The 17,986-nt window shown below is 49.2% G+C and overlaps 8 protein-coding genes across 8 annotated transcripts; 6 read left to right on the top strand and 2 right to left on the bottom strand.

Moving 5' to 3' along the window:
* N7533_013774 (GNAT family N-acetyltransferase) lies at window positions 1–853 on the top strand (the record flags this gene model as incomplete). The annotated part of the gene is made up of 2 exons (XM_057110424.1): window positions 1–759; window positions 815–853. 2 exons carry the CDS (start codon window positions 1–3, stop codon window positions 851–853), a joined length of 798 nt encoding a protein of 265 aa, XP_056953126.1.
* A 687-nt stretch (window positions 854–1,540) lies between these two features.
* On the top strand, window positions 1,541–2,136 carry N7533_013773 (uncharacterized protein; the record flags this gene model as incomplete). The annotated part of the gene is made up of 2 exons (XM_057110423.1): window positions 1,541–1,676; window positions 1,847–2,136. 2 exons carry the CDS (start codon window positions 1,541–1,543, stop codon window positions 2,134–2,136), a joined length of 426 nt encoding a protein of 141 aa, XP_056953125.1.
* Window positions 2,137–5,381: 3,245 nt separating this feature from the next.
* N7533_013772 (DUF3716 domain-containing protein) lies at window positions 5,382–5,846 on the top strand (the record flags this gene model as incomplete). The annotated part of the gene is made up of 1 exon (XM_057110422.1): window positions 5,382–5,846. One exon carries the CDS (start codon window positions 5,382–5,384, stop codon window positions 5,844–5,846), a length of 465 nt encoding a protein of 154 aa, XP_056953124.1.
* A 2,298-nt stretch (window positions 5,847–8,144) lies between these two features.
* N7533_013771 (VIT and vWA domain-containing protein) lies at window positions 8,145–10,436 on the top strand (the record flags this gene model as incomplete). The annotated part of the gene is made up of 3 exons (XM_057110421.1): window positions 8,145–8,512; window positions 8,589–10,271; window positions 10,322–10,436. 3 exons carry the CDS (start codon window positions 8,145–8,147, stop codon window positions 10,434–10,436), a joined length of 2,166 nt encoding a protein of 721 aa, XP_056953123.1.
* A 1,110-nt stretch (window positions 10,437–11,546) lies between these two features.
* N7533_013770 (uncharacterized protein) lies at window positions 11,547–11,938 on the top strand (the record flags this gene model as incomplete). Its single annotated transcript, XM_057110420.1, has 2 exons — window positions 11,547–11,769; window positions 11,850–11,938. 2 exons carry the CDS (start codon window positions 11,547–11,549, stop codon window positions 11,936–11,938), a joined length of 312 nt encoding a protein of 103 aa, XP_056953122.1.
* Window positions 11,939–12,966: 1,028 nt separating this feature from the next.
* On the bottom strand, window positions 12,967–13,350 carry N7533_013769 (uncharacterized protein; the record flags this gene model as incomplete). The annotated part of the gene is made up of 1 exon (XM_057110419.1): window positions 12,967–13,350. One exon carries the CDS (start codon window positions 13,348–13,350, stop codon window positions 12,967–12,969), a length of 384 nt encoding a protein of 127 aa, XP_056953121.1.
* An 818-nt stretch (window positions 13,351–14,168) lies between these two features.
* On the top strand, window positions 14,169–15,164 carry N7533_013768 (uncharacterized protein; the record flags this gene model as incomplete). The annotated part of the gene is made up of 2 exons (XM_057110418.1): window positions 14,169–14,242; window positions 14,312–15,164. The coding sequence occupies 2 exons, from the start codon at window positions 14,169–14,171 to the stop codon at window positions 15,162–15,164; spliced, it is 927 nt and encodes a 308-aa protein (XP_056953120.1).
* A 142-nt stretch (window positions 15,165–15,306) lies between these two features.
* Window positions 15,307–17,223, bottom strand: N7533_013767 (uncharacterized protein; the record flags this gene model as incomplete). Its single annotated transcript, XM_057110417.1, has 4 exons — window positions 15,307–16,079; window positions 16,102–16,539; window positions 16,610–16,861; window positions 16,938–17,223. 4 exons carry the CDS (start codon window positions 17,221–17,223, stop codon window positions 15,307–15,309), a joined length of 1,749 nt encoding a protein of 582 aa, XP_056953119.1.
* Between the last annotated feature and the right edge of the window lie 763 nt (window positions 17,224–17,986).

Here is a 17,986-nt window from a genome sequence, read left to right as displayed (position 1 = left end):
ATGGCAATCGAAATCGTTCCACTAGCCAAGTCAGACATCGCGGGTGCTGTAGACTGTGTGCAGAAAGCGTTCGCGGATGACCCTTATTTCCGATGGGCATTTAACGATCCTTCGCAGGTGTGCCCAGCCCTCGTCCCCGTTTGTATCATGATCATCTTTAGACTCATACTTACACTCCGTCTCGCACAGTTCAATATACAGCGAAATGCAGCATCTCTAGCAGCGCACTTTGAGTACGGTATCAACTGTAACTGTCCCATCTCGATAGCCAAAGTGACCCACGCTGTGGACGACAAAAAGATCGACGGAGAGGTCCAACTTACACCGGGAACCGTCGTCGGGGTTGGCTGGTGGTATTCACCCCAGTCCGTGTCAGCATCACAGACCTGGTCTGTCTGGGCGCAAGAGTGCATCCTATCGTTCCGCCAGTTCTTGAATAATGTCCGCTTCCTAGGTCGTGGCGGGCTGAACATTTCCCGATACTGGATCTGGAAGCAAGTTCAGAACGAGGCCCATGAGGCTCTGTGGACCGATCCACACGGGTATTACTTCTGTAACATGGTCGGTGTCAGTTCTGAAGCCCGCGGGATGGGTGTGGGAAAGCGGCTTATGGAAAGCGTTATGGAGAAGGCGGATCACGAAGGAGTTTCTTGTTACTTGGAGAGTTCGAAGGGATATCCGAATGTGACGATCTATGAGAAAATGGGATTTGAGCTCGTCAAGGAGATTGAGTGTGCGGATGGAGGAGATATCTGCAAGGTGTGTGAATACTTCGTGTGTTTCTTTCTTTCTTTGCTAACTCATTCGTTTGCAGCTCTATTGCATGATTCGCCATCCGAAAGCAAAGTCGTGATGTCCCGGCTTCTTTAATGACATTCATTGTTCACACAGCGAGGTGACAAATTGGCAATTTCCGCAACACATTAGCGTTTTAATTTATAGCGATGAATGCGTCAATAGTTCATCTTTTATCATAATCACTTTCTTGAGTTCATTGTTTAACGTCTATAAGTATTAGAACATGTTCGGTTGCTATGATATAGTAGAACTAGCTCCATAGTTAGCGGAGGAGCTACTCACTCAGCGAACAAACCTGGGAACATACTAGTACATAAATAAGCAGTCTTGATTCCAGCCAAACAGCTTGATATGAAATACTGCAGTCACGGTACTACTACTCCGTCGTCGAACCAGCCCTGGAGGTCACTTCGAACACATCCACTCCTTCATTACGAAAGAAGTCATGGACGACGAAAAATGATCTCCGTTCCAACCCCAACACGAGAGTACTTCACAGCAACATCCCCGGTCTCGGCTGTCTTAGACCAACTCCTTGAGTAATACCACTCCTCACGATTGCAAGACAACACCAGGCCTTTATATTGATTTTCTCCATCAACCGACTGATTCCCCGCCACCATCTAGTCGACCAGACAGTCCAGCTCTCTCCGCCGGCGTCACGCTTATGGGATTTGTAATTGTTTCCCGGCGTTCTCTTCATACTGCTGTACTCTATTCTATCAAAACCTTAGTGATAGTCATGGACAACCACAGAGTGGGGACCGTGCTATGGAGCAGCGGCAGCAACAACTGGAGGAAGGAGATGGCCGACCAGGAGCGTCGCCGGGTGGGAAGAACAACGCCTTCTTGCCCCAGTCACGAACTCCAATGGCTAAGTAAGAGCTCGGAGGCTATGGTAGAGATCCCACCCCGATGAACAGCCGCCACTAGCCTAGCCATCCTGCCCCCAGACCCCTGGTACTGGTGCCAGGGCTCCAGGACAAGACCTTCGCTAACTCACCATACAGCAACCTACCCTCGCCCCTCCATCACATAGCCCCTATAGACAAGGTGCTCCCCGCATACCCGGTGGCTCCCGCAGCGAACATCAAGATTCACGTAACCGTTACCCCACCAATAATCCTCGGTCTCAGATCACCCGTCCTTAGAACGGTGGTAGCAAGGACCAATAATCTTAGGGCCCCCCTCCTACTCATTGATATTTCCGTTCCAGTCCAGGCTATGAAGCCATTGGACATTACCAGCAAGCAGACCACTAACAAAGAAGCCGTTCCTGGTGGTGTCTGCGAGGCGGAGGCCGCACTTGCTAAGAAGCCTCAGCCGCGACAAAAGTAGGTGTGCATGTCGGCAGTGTCAGAGAACGAAGTGATCCCGGCAAACAAGGAACCAACGTCGGCCTCGAGGGTGTCAAAACCCAGGTCCGAGCCCTAAGAGCGAAAACATCGAAATCTACGTCTGAGAAAGATACATCAACCCCACCGAGCATAGCATCCGTCCGCGAGCAAGGGAAGAAGAAAAACATGGCCCCGGCAGGGACTACGAGCTAGTCAATATCAGGGGGGGTAAAAGCCCGCAGTTGATTGGACAAAAAACTGGAACGTGGCCAGGTGGCCAGCTCAGGGATCAGGGAGAGGAGGGTTGGTTACAATCATGACAGACGCCAAAGGAAAGATGCCGCGACCGGCTCAATGGACCAGTGAGGCCAATCGAAATACCAAAAAGAAAACCGTGAGAGGTAAAAAGGAAAAGCAAAAAAAGATATCCTCTGACGAGGATGTGAAATGCAAGTCCCCCAAACCGGAATCGAGCCGGTGACCTTTCGGTTACATGAAATATTACAGCCGAACGTGATATCCAACTACACCATCGGGGGTTTGATTGCGAAGTATATGGCTGAGTTCCGAGAGACATAGTGCCAATCCATTTAAAGAAAGAAAATATAAAAATACAACAATATCGAAGAAATATGATACCAGGCTGGAATAGTACTGGAAAAGAATAACTAGTAGGTACTCGAAACCTTGGAAGGGCCCGCTTAAAGCGGAGACCGTTATTATAGCTCCGGACTCGGAACTTAAAGTGTTATGGACTGCCGTGGTCGTCCCCCTAACAGCCCACTCGGTGGTTCGATACGTGCCAGTGTCCAGGCGGGCGAATCGGTTCATCTTTCTTCAATATGGAGGGTAATTGCATGCACACATCTGGAGCACTCGTGACCATCCCATGCAGAAGTTGGGGTGACGGTTTTGGAACTTTTGCTCAGTGTGTGATTGGTTCGGGCGTTTCCAGAAGTTTTTAACCCGCACAAACTGCAGGTGCCGTGTGAGCAACATGGGGTATTGCTCAGGCTGCCAGTGGCGCCCCGATCAGCTTATTCCGCCAGCTCAGCTCCTTTGCCAGTCAAATCCTGGTCCGGAAGCCACCTCGATAGCTACTCGTGTTTCTTCTCTCCTGGCACAGTATTACGCTTTGCAGCAGACTCTCGGAAACGACAGCGTTTCGACGAGGTGATGACAAGAGCAATGGTCAAGGTCAACACCACAGAAGAGAAATGTACCCTTGGAATCGCCAATCCTATAATCGAGGGAAAGCTCTTCGGAGGGCTCCAAGTCTCGAGGTCAGCTAAGCTACCTAGATCATCATCCAGTAGTTACAAGTTACTGCGTTAGCTTCAAGTTTTAGCCACTTTTGTGGGTCTCCTATTAACTTCTACAGAATTGACATTGAAGCAAGATTAAACGATCTCGAGACCATTCTCCGGGGCTGGATAGAGAGGGATCGGACTTAGCAAATTCCAAAGTCCAATGAAGCTTTATCCCGTGCGGATCCTCAGCCAGCCAATTCAGAGACTGGGTTCAGGGCGCACATCGAAATGTATCTCATGAATCGAGTCGTCAAGCTCCATAAAAGCTGCAACTCCTCTGATTACAGCGATATCGTTCCTAAAATTGTGAACATTGTCCTGGAGACTGCAAATCTTTCGCCGCCGTCAAGTGAAGAGACTGACCCACTCAACCCGGCTATGCTGTTGTGATCATCTTGAACCTTCCACTATACTATTTTTGTGCGTTTGTTGACTTTTCTATCTTTATAATCATGCTTTCCAATCCCTGTACTAGTTCCTTGTAGCTACTGCTCGGGGGTTTATCTTGTCGCTTTGGCGCATGCTCTCTCGAATGACCTATATTTCTCACTCTATTCACGTGGCCATGAAAGTTAAAATTGCACTTTCAAGTATCAATACTTGGCTTCTATTTAACGAAAGCAGGCGACACTGGAGCCTCAGATATCCGAATCAGCACAGAGAAACCCGAGAAGCTCGTAGGGACAGAACAATCGTTTCAACCCATGTAGAGCTTGATCTGATAAATACACACCGGAAACCCAGCTCACAGGAATGCGACAAGACACCTGAAAGCTGACAAGTAGCACAGCAGGCCATTTCCAACTTAATATCTCGTAGTGAAACAGGAAGTGTGCTATGTCAATTCCACATAGGCAGACGAATTGAAGACAATGATATAAGAACTACCATCTAGTAGCGATAGCAACGTAGGGATGAGAGACAGGGCATAAAGCAAAGGCGAGAACAATTGAATGCCAAAAGGCAGTGTACCACTGAACAAAAACCAAGGCAAAGGTCCGTAGTTGCAAAAGCCCTCCTCTCTCACTCTCTAGACCAAAAATATCCCCTCAGGTCTGAGGCCAGGATCGCATGATATCCATGGATACCTAGGTACTGCAACAAAATGTCACTGGGAATTGGCCTAATGCCTAGGTGGATGACTGCTGTATGGGTTATATTCTCCGAGCGCCAAGGAGCTACCTAGTAAGTACACCTGGGCACTTTGCTTCTTACTAGTAGAGAACCGTCATGAACCTTGGTAGCACAAACTCAATACTAAAAACAATATAGGTTCGTAGAAAGACCGTTATTGGTTTTCTAAACGATCCTGATCGCTCCAAGTGCTGCCCCATTATGGCCGCTTTGCAAGGCCTTATATCAGAAAGCACCTATTCAAAGAATACTCGCCATCTGGACAGGGAAAGACCAGTCACCGAGGATTGAAAAGATTGGGCCCAGAGTTGTGGCTCATCCCTGTGATACAAATCCACGGGCCAGAATAGGCCAGCGCCATGCTGAACATAGTGGAAATCCATCCCGAGATCACTGGATGTTATCATTTGGATTCCATTAAGGATGACGCTGCCTCTGGTGGTACCCCGAAAATGCCGTGCTTGCCGGTCTTCTATTCACTCCAGGGCTTATCCAAGTCACCACGTTCTTTGCGCTACCCGAGGCCTCCTCCTCTCCTCCACTTTCTTCCATCAACTGTCTCACTTTCCGCCTATTTTCATCCAATTGAAAGCTTTACTTACGCCCCCATGCGTGTTTTCCAACATTCAACGCTTCTCATTCCAAGAGCCTTCTGTTGAGCCTATCTGTCCAGGCGTCGGGGCTCTCTTGAGCCTTTGGATTTTTCCTCGAAGCTTGAAAAGGATGGCTGAGTAAGATATCCAACCAATTTGAGCCACTTTCCTGTCTTCTATGCTGACCTCTAATACGAGTTCCAGACAACATGGAAGCCTTCAGCTTCGCGCGCCCCTTGCCCACGCGCGCGCCCCCAGGCGTCGGCGCTGATGTTCCACCCTACTTGGGAGGGTTGGCTCACCATATCGCCGTCATTGCTGCCAAGAACTGGCCCAGGCCCCGCGATGGTACGCCCTCGAGCAACTTTCTCGCTTTCCTCAATACAATGCCCATCGTTCGGGAGCCGATCTGGAATCCTGGGATTGATCGAGGTGATATTTCCCGCCTGGGCCATATCTGCTCGTCGCGTGTCAACATCGAGGCTGCCAGAATGCAGATATCCGGGTCACTCGCGGGGTTCCCATGCGTCAGTTGCTCTAAAGGAAAGGGTACGTTTGACCGATGTGTGGTGGTGATCTATGGTCATCCTGAGTTCCATAACTGTGCAAGCTGCCATGTTGACAGCCTCGGCGATCAGTGCCGGTGGCACATTCAGCCTACTCCACGATCCTGAACTCTGAGACATTGACTTTTACGAGACTGGACAGCAAAGATGCTAAGTGCCTTGCTTCTCTTGATTCCTGGTATCGCAATCTCGAGGAAGCGTGTCCATCTTGTAACAACCCTTGTCTCCAATTCCCTCCTGTCCGTGTCGTGAACGAAGTCCCTTACCTGGTCAGGATTTACATCATTGACAGCCACAGCAACACCCTCTAGTTAGCGATCAATAGCCTCCATAGCTATTCATAGCATCTACTTGTTTGTGACGCTCGACATGCAAGCTGTTGTCGTCGTTGATGCGTTACCTGATTGAGTCTAGTACGCAGGCTGCAGGCTTATCTTGCAAGCCTACTCGGTGTTTACATTTATGGCCTTATTTCCTGGCCCCTTCGCCTGTATCTACTTTCTTCTGTACCGTTCCTGCTCTTCTTTTAATGCTTAATCACGTCCATTGATTTTCCCGAATACCACTTGCACTCTATGTTGCTTGCTTCTTCAGAACGCTTCGTATCTTGATCCCCATCGTCCATCCTGTCTTTTAGCTCTTTTTGCCTCCCCCCGGTCTTACTATCGCGAGTAAATTGTACTTATTTCCAATTACCAGGCTTCCATTGCACTGGTGAACAATGACATCTATCTGGCCATCAATACCAGTCCACTATCGCCTAGTATTGCCTATCCTAGCCTCTTTCCAACGCCTCTAGCCAATTGAAATCACCCGTCTTTTCAAGCTCGGCGAACATTCAGTGAGTCAAAAAAGGTCAATCTGGCTATTTTCCGGCCTCGACTTCAAAGTCACCTTCTCAAGATACTGTCTACATGTATGTTATTCCAACTCGTCAAAAATATCGTCAAAATATTGACCCTATATCGCCTCTCTACCACTGCAACCCGGGTTGTGGCATTAAATAATACCATCAGAAAAAAATCACACGAGTCCATGCAAGAAATTCCATTCGACTGCAAACTAGAAATCCACCCGTTTGGCTAAGTTCAGGGGTTCCTTTATCTTGTGCTTCTGATGAAAATGGGGGAATTTGAAGTTTAAAGTTCGATTTTTGCATTGACGAGTGATACATAGCAGCTTCTGTTCTTATTCCATGTCCATAGCCGCGATCGAATCAGCGTTCTGCCAGTGTGGCAGCCTCATAAACCCTTACTAGTAGTGTTCCCTGTACTACAAGGTGAAACTAAGGCTCTTTCTACCTATACAAACCGCTTGATTCTAGTACTTGGAGCCAAAGGAGTGACAGGCGTCGCTTTGCCACGTACCTACAAAGGCCTGTGAGGAATACAAAAAGGCCAAAAGGAGACCCCGGGAAGCGACTCAGAGACGGCCTCCACTATTCTTTCTTTGCAAGAATCACCTGGGCATGATTCAGACTCAAAGATGTTGTCCGTCCTGTTTGGAGTTTTATTACAAGACTATCGTAGTATATAAGCACCTAGGTATCAGATTAGAGAATGAGCGAACCCAGAATTAGCGTATTCAAGTTTTAACTTAAAATTCCTGACGTACTGTGGGGTAAATTTATCACTACTACTCGTATTAGTTAGTAGGTATTGAATGTCCAGATGGCCCGGGTATTTTTCATCGAGAGAATTCTTTTTCTTTCTTTGTCCGAACTCAGCCTGCGAGGTTGGTACTAGTGGTGCTAGTGGTGCTTGATTGATCGCATCTTCAATGTTGAGTACTATTGCTATAGCCTTTTCATCTTGGCATTTATGGGACACGGGATCTATCAAATTTCAAGCAGTTAAATAGGGGGGGTTTGAGATATCTCATACCTACGTCGTCGGTTTGATTCAGTCCTCTTTTCTTGGGTTTTATAATTATAATATGACTCTTGCAGTTTATACGTTTCAACCATGGTTCTCAAATGCAAAAGCCATGGGTATAGACGATGTCCTATGCCCAGTAGATGGAAACTGTTCCAACTCGGCGAACATTCGGTGAGTCATCAGAGAAAATGGCCTGGATTCTTATACTATTCCCAAATGAAGCGTCGGGTTCAAGTTGGATACTGCGTTGGTGATGACCAGTGCTAGTTCAAGTTATGACGTGTACGTACCCTTGATTTAAAAACTTGAAGAAAGGGTGTTTTCATTCAGTATCTTTTCTTCTTAACATTTCAATCAAGAGCTTAAACTCACTACTCATTCACAGAAGAACTTTCAATCCAGATTAGCTGGAAGCATACCCTTTTACCTATCCCAATCTTCCGTTCTTTCCTCTTTCAACTCTCTTCCCGCTTCAATTTCTTTCATTCTTCCACCACAACCATTCTACCTAGGTATCAACATCTTCACCATGGAAGGCTGTTTCTTTCTAAAGAACGGCGCATTCGCAACAGGCCTGCCCCAAGTGGTCCTAAACATCCATGTGGCTATTATTTCAGCCTCCTCACGCACAACAATCAATAAGACCTACAAGAACCCTTCCACAACAAAGGCTATCCCAGAAGTGTTTTACACCTTTCCAGTCGACGAAGGCTCGACTATCACAGGCTTCGTCTGCCAGGTTGATACCAAAAGAGTGAGAGGCGTCGCCATGCCACTCTCAAAGGCTTGCGAGCAGTACAAGAAAGCCAAAGCCACAGGGCAGATATCGAGCACAGTGTACCAGTTCCGCCGAACTGGTGATATCCTCCAGGTTCGTGTCGGAAACCTCCCCCCCTGGTGGGAGTGTTCGAATCGAAATCACTCTCGTCGCAGAGTTGAAGCAGGATGTCCTGGTCAATGGACTTCAATACAGGCTCCCCATGGTCACTACGGGTCGTTATGTCCCGGAACGGAGCTGTCACCCACACAGAGAATCCATGGGCATCTTCGTGACCTCGATCGTGGCGGACATCATTATGGAGAACAGCTCAACTATCACTTCGGTCCACTCACCCGGACACTCGATTGATGTACAGCTAGGAAGAACCTCTCTCATGCCCAGGTCCACACACGAGACCTACTACGCAACGGTCAAGTATCACGAAAACGACACCATCGCAACCAACTTCGACTTGCACATCAATGCTACAAAGCAGGATCTACCATGCGCTTTTCTGGAAAGACACTCCACTCTGCCGAACCAGCGGGCATTGATGGTCTCACTCGTGCCCAAGTTCCACGTCGGATATCGCCCTGCGGAAATCATCTTCGTAATCGACCGCAGTGAGAGCATGATGAACGAAATTCCCGCCCTTCGATGGGCATTGGAAGCATGCCTCAAGCTACTTCCACCGGGAGCCAACTTTAACATTCTGTCCTTTGGGACACGCTTCAACTCGCTGTGGCAACGGAGCAAACTCTACAGTTGGACTACTCTCGATCAAGCTCTTCGGCTCACGAGGGATATTGAGGCTGATTATGGCGGCACGGACATCCTGCAGGCCCTCAAAATAGCAGTTGGGATATCTTACAAGAATACTCCTTGCGACATCCTGCTTCTCACTGGTTCTCAGATCCAGGATCCGGGAGGCTGTATCGAATGGGTCAATGAAACAAGGAAGACACAATCTACGAGATTCTTCACCCTTGCTATCGGCAATCGCGTATCTCAAGCGCTCACTTCAGAGATCTCTCGTGCCGGTGGTGGTTTTGCTCAGACTCTGCTCGATCCAGAAAGATGCGACCAAAAGATCATTCGTATGATGTCCGGCATTTTAATGGGACATCTATCCAAGACCACCTTGCATATCGACTCGGAGAAAATAGATGTGGAGGTTAGTAGCATGAGTGAAGATTTTGCATGGATTGAAGCACCCGAATCGATCCCGTCAGTCCAACATACGCTTCCAGAACTTGTAGTTGCGAACACATTGCGGGTGCCTACCAATATCCCGCCTCTTTTCCCGTACATTCGATCAACGTTCTACGTTTTGTTCTCCGAGGAAATTGCCTCGATCCCCAAAAAGATCACTCTTCGCGCCAATAGCACCTGTGGTCCTCTCGAGCTTGAGATACCCGTTCAGGACGTTGGAGAGGGTGAAACCATCCACCAGCTCGCCGCAAAAAAGGCAATCTGCGAGCTCGAAGAAGGTGGCGGATATATTTACTCGGCAAAGGATCCAGACGGCAATTTGATCACAGTCAAGCATGAGAGTATGGCTGACGAGCTTGTCCAGAAAGAGTGTGAGAGACTCGGCGTTAGATTCCAAATCGCTGGGAAGCATTGCTCGTTACTGGCTGTCTGCGACGCTGCTGATGAAGAAGATGTGGACTCTGACGGCATTTCCAAGCTGTATCTGGAAGACGAGGCTATTCCGGTTGCCGACTATGGTACTTCTACCAACTTTTATCACCCTGCAAAGTCATCCGCTCAGCAATTTGCACCAGCATCAACGCCCGCTGTTGGTGGCGGAAGCGGGGCAGAACAAGATATTCCTCAATCTGGTTACGCTCCGGCCTCAATGGCAACATCACCTTCTCAAAAAACAGACCCCAAGTATGTCATTCCGGCTCGAAGAAAGGATCGTCATAATAATGACCCTACAGCGACTCTCTGTCGCTGTCACCTGCGCTGTGGCGTTACAGAATGCCACCGGAAGGGAAGGCATATGGGACCTTGCAAGAGAGCCCATTCGGCTGCATACCAGAAGGCAATCTCTAGGCAAATGAACGCCTGAAGAGTGACACATGGTAATCTGAAATCTACTTCTCTGTCCATAGCTGTGATCGACCCAGTCTTCTGGCAATATGGCAGCGTTTCAAATTCTTAGTGTTCCCGGTACTAAACGGCTCTTCCAACCCCTCAGTGAAAATAACATTATTTCCACATAACCAAACTGCTTGATCTTAACAATCTAGGGTAATTGCAGCTATCCATCACCGTAGTTATCTCTTTTTCACATGGTTGATCCTAAAATTGGGTGCGCGACTCTCTGGAACCAACGGTGCGAGTGGGTGGGTTGGTGGGGCTGCATAGTTCTCTGCCAGTATGTTTCAACAGAGAATTTCACAAAGATGTAAAGGATTCAAAGTGTTTTGAATTGATCTAGACATTCGTATCTTCGCTTTTGTCTATTCTGCTCTTTAGAGGCACGTTACTAAGTACCATATGGTATGGAGAAGAGGATTGTGAAACCGGCCCACAGTAGGCAGCGCAATTGTGAATGCATAACCGGTGATATTCAACCAATCAGAGCTGTACCATCGGCCAAGTTTACTGGACGAACGGCAGTGGTGGGTCCCATATCTATTTTTGTTGATCAACTTTTTCTGCTGTTACTTTGGGTCTCAATTTGTACAACTGCAGAGAATGAGGTGTACAGAGTAGACGAGTACACTAGTTATATACACCAACCATACTCTATCACAGTATATCTATCTCAATTCGGGTAAATATTCATGGCATAACTATTACTTACATGCATTGATAAGACATCCTACAGCCACCGCCATTCGATGTATACAAACCTAATCCCACGCAAGTTCAAGTTATCCAACGATCGGCCGGGATGCCCATTGAATCTGCCCGGGGCGACGTAACCCGCGGGTCCGCGGCTGCACTCTCAATTCTTCTCTTCAACTGCTTCCTTTTCAGTCTTTCCAACTCGTCTTCTTTCTCTTCTTTCTCTTCTTTCACCTCCATTCCCCTTCCATTCACACTCGCCTCGAGCAGTGTCTCTCCTCTCGACATGCACTGACTGCCATCCCCACCACTCCACTCGCTTCACTCCTCCACCTTACCATCTACTACTCCTCCACCACTCCACCCACCATGGCTCTCACTCAAGCCGCAATCATCGTGATCGTCCTATGCGCCTGTCTCGCCGTGACAGCCTTAGGCGCCGCCCTCTTCAAACACTACAATCCCAACGAAGACGAGGGCCGCTACAACACCTCCTACGAGCAGGGCCAATACATGCGGAACGTGCGGATGCGCAATTACGGCCATTTGCGCGCAGAGTCTATCAGCGCCGTCAAGGATCTTGAATCATGCTGTTCGTTTCTTTCCTTTATCCAATGCAATTCATCCAATGCAATGAGTACTCGGTACTGACACGTCGAATGTGATGTATAGATACACCCTCAGCATCGGGCTATTATCCACCGCATCCACAAGACTATCCCAATCCCAATCCGCCATCCCACGCTACCACCCCACTCTGATCGAACGAACATCCCCACCATCTACCCACCTCTCTTTTTCTCTTTCTTCTTGCAATTCCGACCGAGCGTTTTTTTTTTTGCTGTTATTCCCGGGCACAATTATGGTAATTCCATTCGCAATGGAGGAGGATTTGATTGGATCGGATCGGATCGGATCTGGCTGGACTAGACTGATCGATCCGATCGGGCGCATTTACTTGAATCTGTATGAATTCTGAAACGTCGATACTAAATGAATTTCTATGATGATATACTCTTCATTTCCATTGTTTTGATCCGGTTCGGATATCCCATGTTCCCATGAACTAATCGTTCCAGAGATTGTCTACCCTTGGAACTGGACCAACCCACTGACCTCCAGCTTCACAACCATTGACTTCAAGAGCAGCTTATCTCGAATATCTATCCCAGAGTCCAGAACACCGAGCGACCTCACGTTATGGGGTGTCACTAGGTCATTCCCACAGATACTTCTCCCAACTACAATCCAATGGCATGATGGCCTCTACTCAGCACAAGTTACATCTTGCTTTCAGCCTAACATTTGACTTGAATCGCCCAACACCTCCAGCTACCCTCCACTACGCACCATATTACGATCGCATGTACGTGATTTGAAAGCTTGAACCACCTCAACACGCTCCAGCTAGGTCAGACTGGCAACTTACCTGCCAGCACATCCCTCAGTATTGTATCTCAGCTCCTGCTCCTCGGCACCAGACAGACAGACTCCCACACAAAGCTGATATCTCACTTCGATATCTCGTCAGATTATGCCAGGTCAGGTCAGGTCAGGTCAGTCAGCGACGGACTTGCCGATGAGCTGGTCTCGAGACTCCATCCTATGCGCCTCATACCGACCATGCCTGCAGAAACGCCGGTAGATAGAGTGACTCCTCATTCACGAGCTCTGGTCGTTGTTCGTTGACGGTGGTGGTGGTGATGCAGGGCTCATCAAGGAATCTGTATCGTGCGACCGGTGGATGCGCATAGGGATACGGGTCGAGTCAACCCAGTCATTCGCGGCGTTATTTCAGAATAGTGAATTGAGCCATTCGGACCGACGGCTTGTGAGGTACTGAGTGCGAGTGTTGGCGAGGCTGGGCTGGGCGGCGGTCTGAGTTTGTCGACGTGGTTGGTGGTTGCTGATTGCGATCCGCGCGTTGGGGCTGACAGGGGCGAGTATCGCCGATCCATGGATGGAATCCCACGGATGGTAAGGCTGAAACGAGCAGAATGGAGAGGAGAGACGGGTCGGGATTCGGAGAAAGTCTCGACAGCTTCGATAGCCCGCGATAGGAAGTGCGGATCCTATACGGAGGAGTACCGTGATACGGATACGCGGAGTCGGCAAGTCCAGCGTGCCCGAGGCCGACTGGAACGCAGCCAACTGGGGCAAATGTGCTTGGCATGGTTAAAATTTGCGGTCTTCTCGTTATGGTTATGGTCGTGTTCGTGTCCATCTTCTGTTTTGGTTCTTTAGTGGACCCCAGCCTTGGCCCGTTGGCCTTTTGGCCCCCCCCGCCTGGATTTTGAGGCTTTGATCGGGGGCTGCAGCTGCGCCATGTTTGCCTCGGTAGATCAGCACGAGTCAGCCGGTTCGGCCAATCGCACTGCTTCTCTGCCTTACAAGGCGCAGTCACCTGTTCACACGTTCACACTTGTAACAGGGTGGTGCGAGGGGTGCGAGGTGGGAGGGTGGGAGGCGTGTGAAGAGTCGGTGACGTCTGCCAGGGCAACACCTGTATGCAAGGGTATCCAAGGGTATCCAAGTGTACCAGGGTGTATCAAAAACGGTGCTAGTCGCAAAGGATCCCCAATATGGAGTGTGGACTTAGTGGGCTACGGACTGAAAGAATCCTGCTCTCCGTGTCCGTATCCCGGTGCCATCCCAGTGCCATTACATTCCCCCTCAACAAGACCAATCGGTGTGGATGGACAAGATCAGGCAGGCGAATAATAACCAGTCATAATGATGGTTGTCACTTCAGAATTAAACCTGGAACAGAATAACATAACAAGAAAAGTGACTAAATCATGTCAGGCAGGCTTTCCCCACTTTCGATGGTTCGTGCTGAAAAAACCAATACGAGTACGGCCGTATGGAGTAATCACTTTGCTGAGACCAGCTGGACCACATGGTACTTGGACAGCCTTATAACTCTTTCATCCTCCGGATTTTACTCGATTTTCCATGCCATGAATATCTTTCGCAACCATCGCCATCGCCATGGTCTTCCTACAACAGCCCAATATGAGTACCGCCTCGGTCTTCTATGACAGCGACACCAACAGTGACGACCGGTATGGCATCTTTACCACTCTATTAAAAATAAATAAACACCTGGGCACTAAAGCTGACCATGAATATAGCCCCTCGTCACCTCAAACTGGCTTTGGTGGCAAGATTCAGGCCAGTTTCCAAACTGCTCGCCCTCCCCCTAAATCTTCATTACGACTGGCCCCCAAACTACTCCTCCAAATCCAACAACTCGCCCCAAATCACCGCCCACAGCCAGTTCTCGGAGTCTGGCAACCTCCATTTCTCAAGTCGAAATTAACCCGTGACTTTGTCCACCGGCCAAAATTGCGCACCGGTGATGTCTATGCAACCCTCGACGAACCCTTCATCATCAACTCCCACCTCCGCAAACAGTCCACCAAATCCGACACCCCAGAGCACACCCCCACGCGAGATATCACCGCGGCCATGTGCCAATCAACAGATTCCGAGGCCCCTTCTTCGATCTACTTCCGCGATGCTCAGTGCAGCTGGTCTGCCCGCGCCAGCATGGCAGGGCCAAACCACGATATCCCCAGTTACCGATTTACCCTCCAAGACGAGAAGTCTGCCGAATCAGATTCACAAATCGGTCGAATTATCCTGCAATGGGAGAAGCGAGAGCTCCCCAAGGATCAGAATCAAAACCAAAACCAAAACCAAAGTCAAATCCTGTCTCAAAATACCGACCAATTCGTCCTCATGCTCATCGATCGCCAGGCGCGACGCAAGAGTCGCATTGCCACAATGACCCCTGGCGGGCTAGAGGTGTTTGTGCGCAAGAGCTCTATCCTGGAATCACTCCGAGTATGCTTCAATCTCACAAGTCCGTCCGCGACGGTCATCAGTGGGCGTGATCCGCATGAGGTTTTGGAGTCGTGGCTGTATACTCACGTGCTCACTTTGGGTGTATGGGTTGCGTCTCAAGAGGGATGGCTTGGTTAGATATTACATTATTACACCAATAAGAATAAGAATAAGAATAAGAATAAATAGAATGAAACAAACTAGAATCAAACAAGTTCTAGCTCATCCGTACTCGTATCTAGTCGTAATTAGCCTGAAGCGCCGACATCTCCACTTTAACTTAATTCAATCCCTCGATTGTTGCCTGAATCTGCAACGCCAGCAGTCGGGAATAGTACCGGCAAAGGGCGAGGTTACCACCCATAAACCAGAATCCAGGATGGCCTGTACTGCGCCAAATAGTACGCATCTCACCCTCTTCGTCCCAACCCCAAACATCACCGACCTGATCAGCGACTTCATCGCCAAAGATGGCCCTCGCCTGCGTCCGCATATTCTGATACCCAGTGGCAAACACAATTTCATCTGCCTGCACTTCCGACCCATCCCCAAAGCGAAGCCCATTAGGCAACACCTCGCTGATCTCCTGTCCATGCTTAACCTTAACCTTGCCATCAACGATCAACTGACTCGCTCCAACATCAATATAATACCCCCCGCCACGCTGGAGATATTTCACCAATAACCCGGCATCCATGGGTCCCCGATCGACCTTGAACCCAGCCTTCTCCAGCCCCTCAATAGTCTTTGCATCATTCGCATTCATCGCCTGTGTAACCTTCCTCTGCTGCACTTTAAAAAGCGGCGGCGGGATACTCCACAAATAAAGATCCGCATCCTCAGTCGGCGGTCCCCCCTCCTCATAAAGCCCCTTCAACCCAATATTAACAATCGACTCCGACGAAACAACACACGTAGAACTCCGCTGAACAATCGTAACATCCCACCCCTTCTCACAGTAATCCTGAACAATATCATGCGCACTATTACAAGCGCCCACAACAACAGCCTTCTTACCAGCACCATCTCCCCGAGCCCCCCCTCCACTCCGAACTATGGCAAATCCGATCCCCACGGAACCCCTCCATCCCCTTAAAACCAGGCAAATTCTTCTCCCCAGAGTGTCCCGTCGCCTGGACAATATGCGCAGGGTGCAAAGTCCGACTCTCAACAAGCCCATCCCCCCTCGACCGCTCAACAACAACAGTCCAGATCTTCTTCCCCGCATCCCAAGACGCAGACTTGACCTCCGCGCGCGTCCAAACATTCAACTCGAGCAACTTAACATAACTCTCAAAGAACTCGGCCAACTTATCCTTCGGCGTGAAGATCGGCCAATGCGCCGGGAAGGGCAGGTAAGGCATATGATCGAACCAAACGGGATCATGCAAAACAAGCTGGTGATAGCGTTTCCGCCAACTATCGCCAACAGCGTCCTCGCGATCAATAACCAGTGCGTCGATATTGAGCATTTTCAGACGCGCGGATATAGTTAGTCCTGCTTGGCCGGCTCCTGGATTCCAAAGTTGTATTAGTCTTTGTTTTCGTTCTTATTGCCTTCCCCGGACTCAAGTGTGACCTACCAACAACAAGAACAGCAGGCGAATGATCCGTATACTCGCTCTCCTCGGTCCTCCGATCGGCCCAATTCTTCCTCCCCTTCACCTCACCATGCTGAACGCCTTCCTCCCTCTTGACCTCGGCCTTCCCGCCTTGCACCAGGGAAGTGAAGACGGTGAAAATCTTCCATTCGCCATTTTCCTCCGCGAGTCGAATCACGCCGTGGGCAAGCCCATTCGGCGCGGCGATCTTAACGAAGAATTCAATGCCGTGGACTTCGCCAAAGGCATCGATGGGACCGGTGTGGGGGGGCCTTCAGGGGCGAGGAATTGTCGATTTCAAAGCTAAGACCCTTGGAATGCGCGGTTGCGTATTCGGTGATCTTTTCGGCGCCGTGGATGGTGCGGAAATCCCAGGTTAGGGCTAGGTGGTCGCGCCAGTAGCTGTTTTCTAGGAAGAGGGTTTTTAGGGCGGATTTGTTGGGGTCGGTCAGGGCGGTGTTGAGGGATGTGATTGTTTTGGATGCGATGATGGATGGGTCGGGTGGTGTTGTGCTTGATGTTTCGGGGAATTTTCCTAGGGGGATGTTGATTGAGCCTGGTTCGGGGCGTTCGTGGGAGGGGATGATTGGGGCCATTTTGGGTGGGTGGGATTGAGTGTGGATTTTGGAGGAAACTGGAGTAGAGAGGGGTTTGACTGGGATCGGGGGGGTTTCTTAAATATTTGTGGGATATTGCATTGGTGCTACAGGTACCTATGTTCGTGAGTTGTCGAGATGATTCGATCTGGCATAACCCCGCACTAGTACGAGGTACACCCCGCGCTGGCTGGTGGTGGTTTCTTATTTTATTTCAATTAGGGCCCGTTTTGACTGTGCTGTTGATTGGTCTGCAGATTAAGAATTTGTGTTCCTGGTAAGCTAATTCCGAGCTATATCTTTCTGGGAAAAAGAACCTGAACGGTTGGTGGGGAACTCGCGGGGAGCGGCCCGTAGGGGAAATCCCAGCGGCTTACATTTGCCTACTCGGGTAAAGGGTACTTTACCCGACCATTTTGATGTGATACTTGCTGTGTTTATCGATCCTTGAGGGGAAATTGAATTAGGAGTACTAGAGTGATACCCGGTGGTAGGTGGTTGAATGTTCATGTTCCACCTGGGCAGGAAAAAAATTTGCTATATATTTGGTGAGGTATATATATTTATATTATTTTGCCGGCAGGCAGGTCGTGTGCTTTCAAGGAGAATTCAAACTTACCTAGGTAGTTTCAACCCCAAGGCCTGGGAACCAAACGTTGAAGTTGAAATACCACCCAGTTAAGACGTAAATGTATACAGTACCTTGTATTTTGAGCAAACTTTTACCCGTATAGTAATGTGGCTGCACTCATGTTGCAGAATT

The sequence above is a fragment of the Penicillium manginii genome (assembly GCF_028828005.1).
Source record: "Penicillium manginii strain IBT 31320 chromosome Unknown utg000011l:1.0-1395921.0:1.0-1396616.0, whole genome shotgun sequence".
Taxonomy (NCBI): domain Eukaryota; kingdom Fungi; phylum Ascomycota; class Eurotiomycetes; order Eurotiales; family Aspergillaceae; genus Penicillium; species Penicillium manginii.
This window is presented reverse-complemented; position numbering and strand designations above follow the sequence as displayed.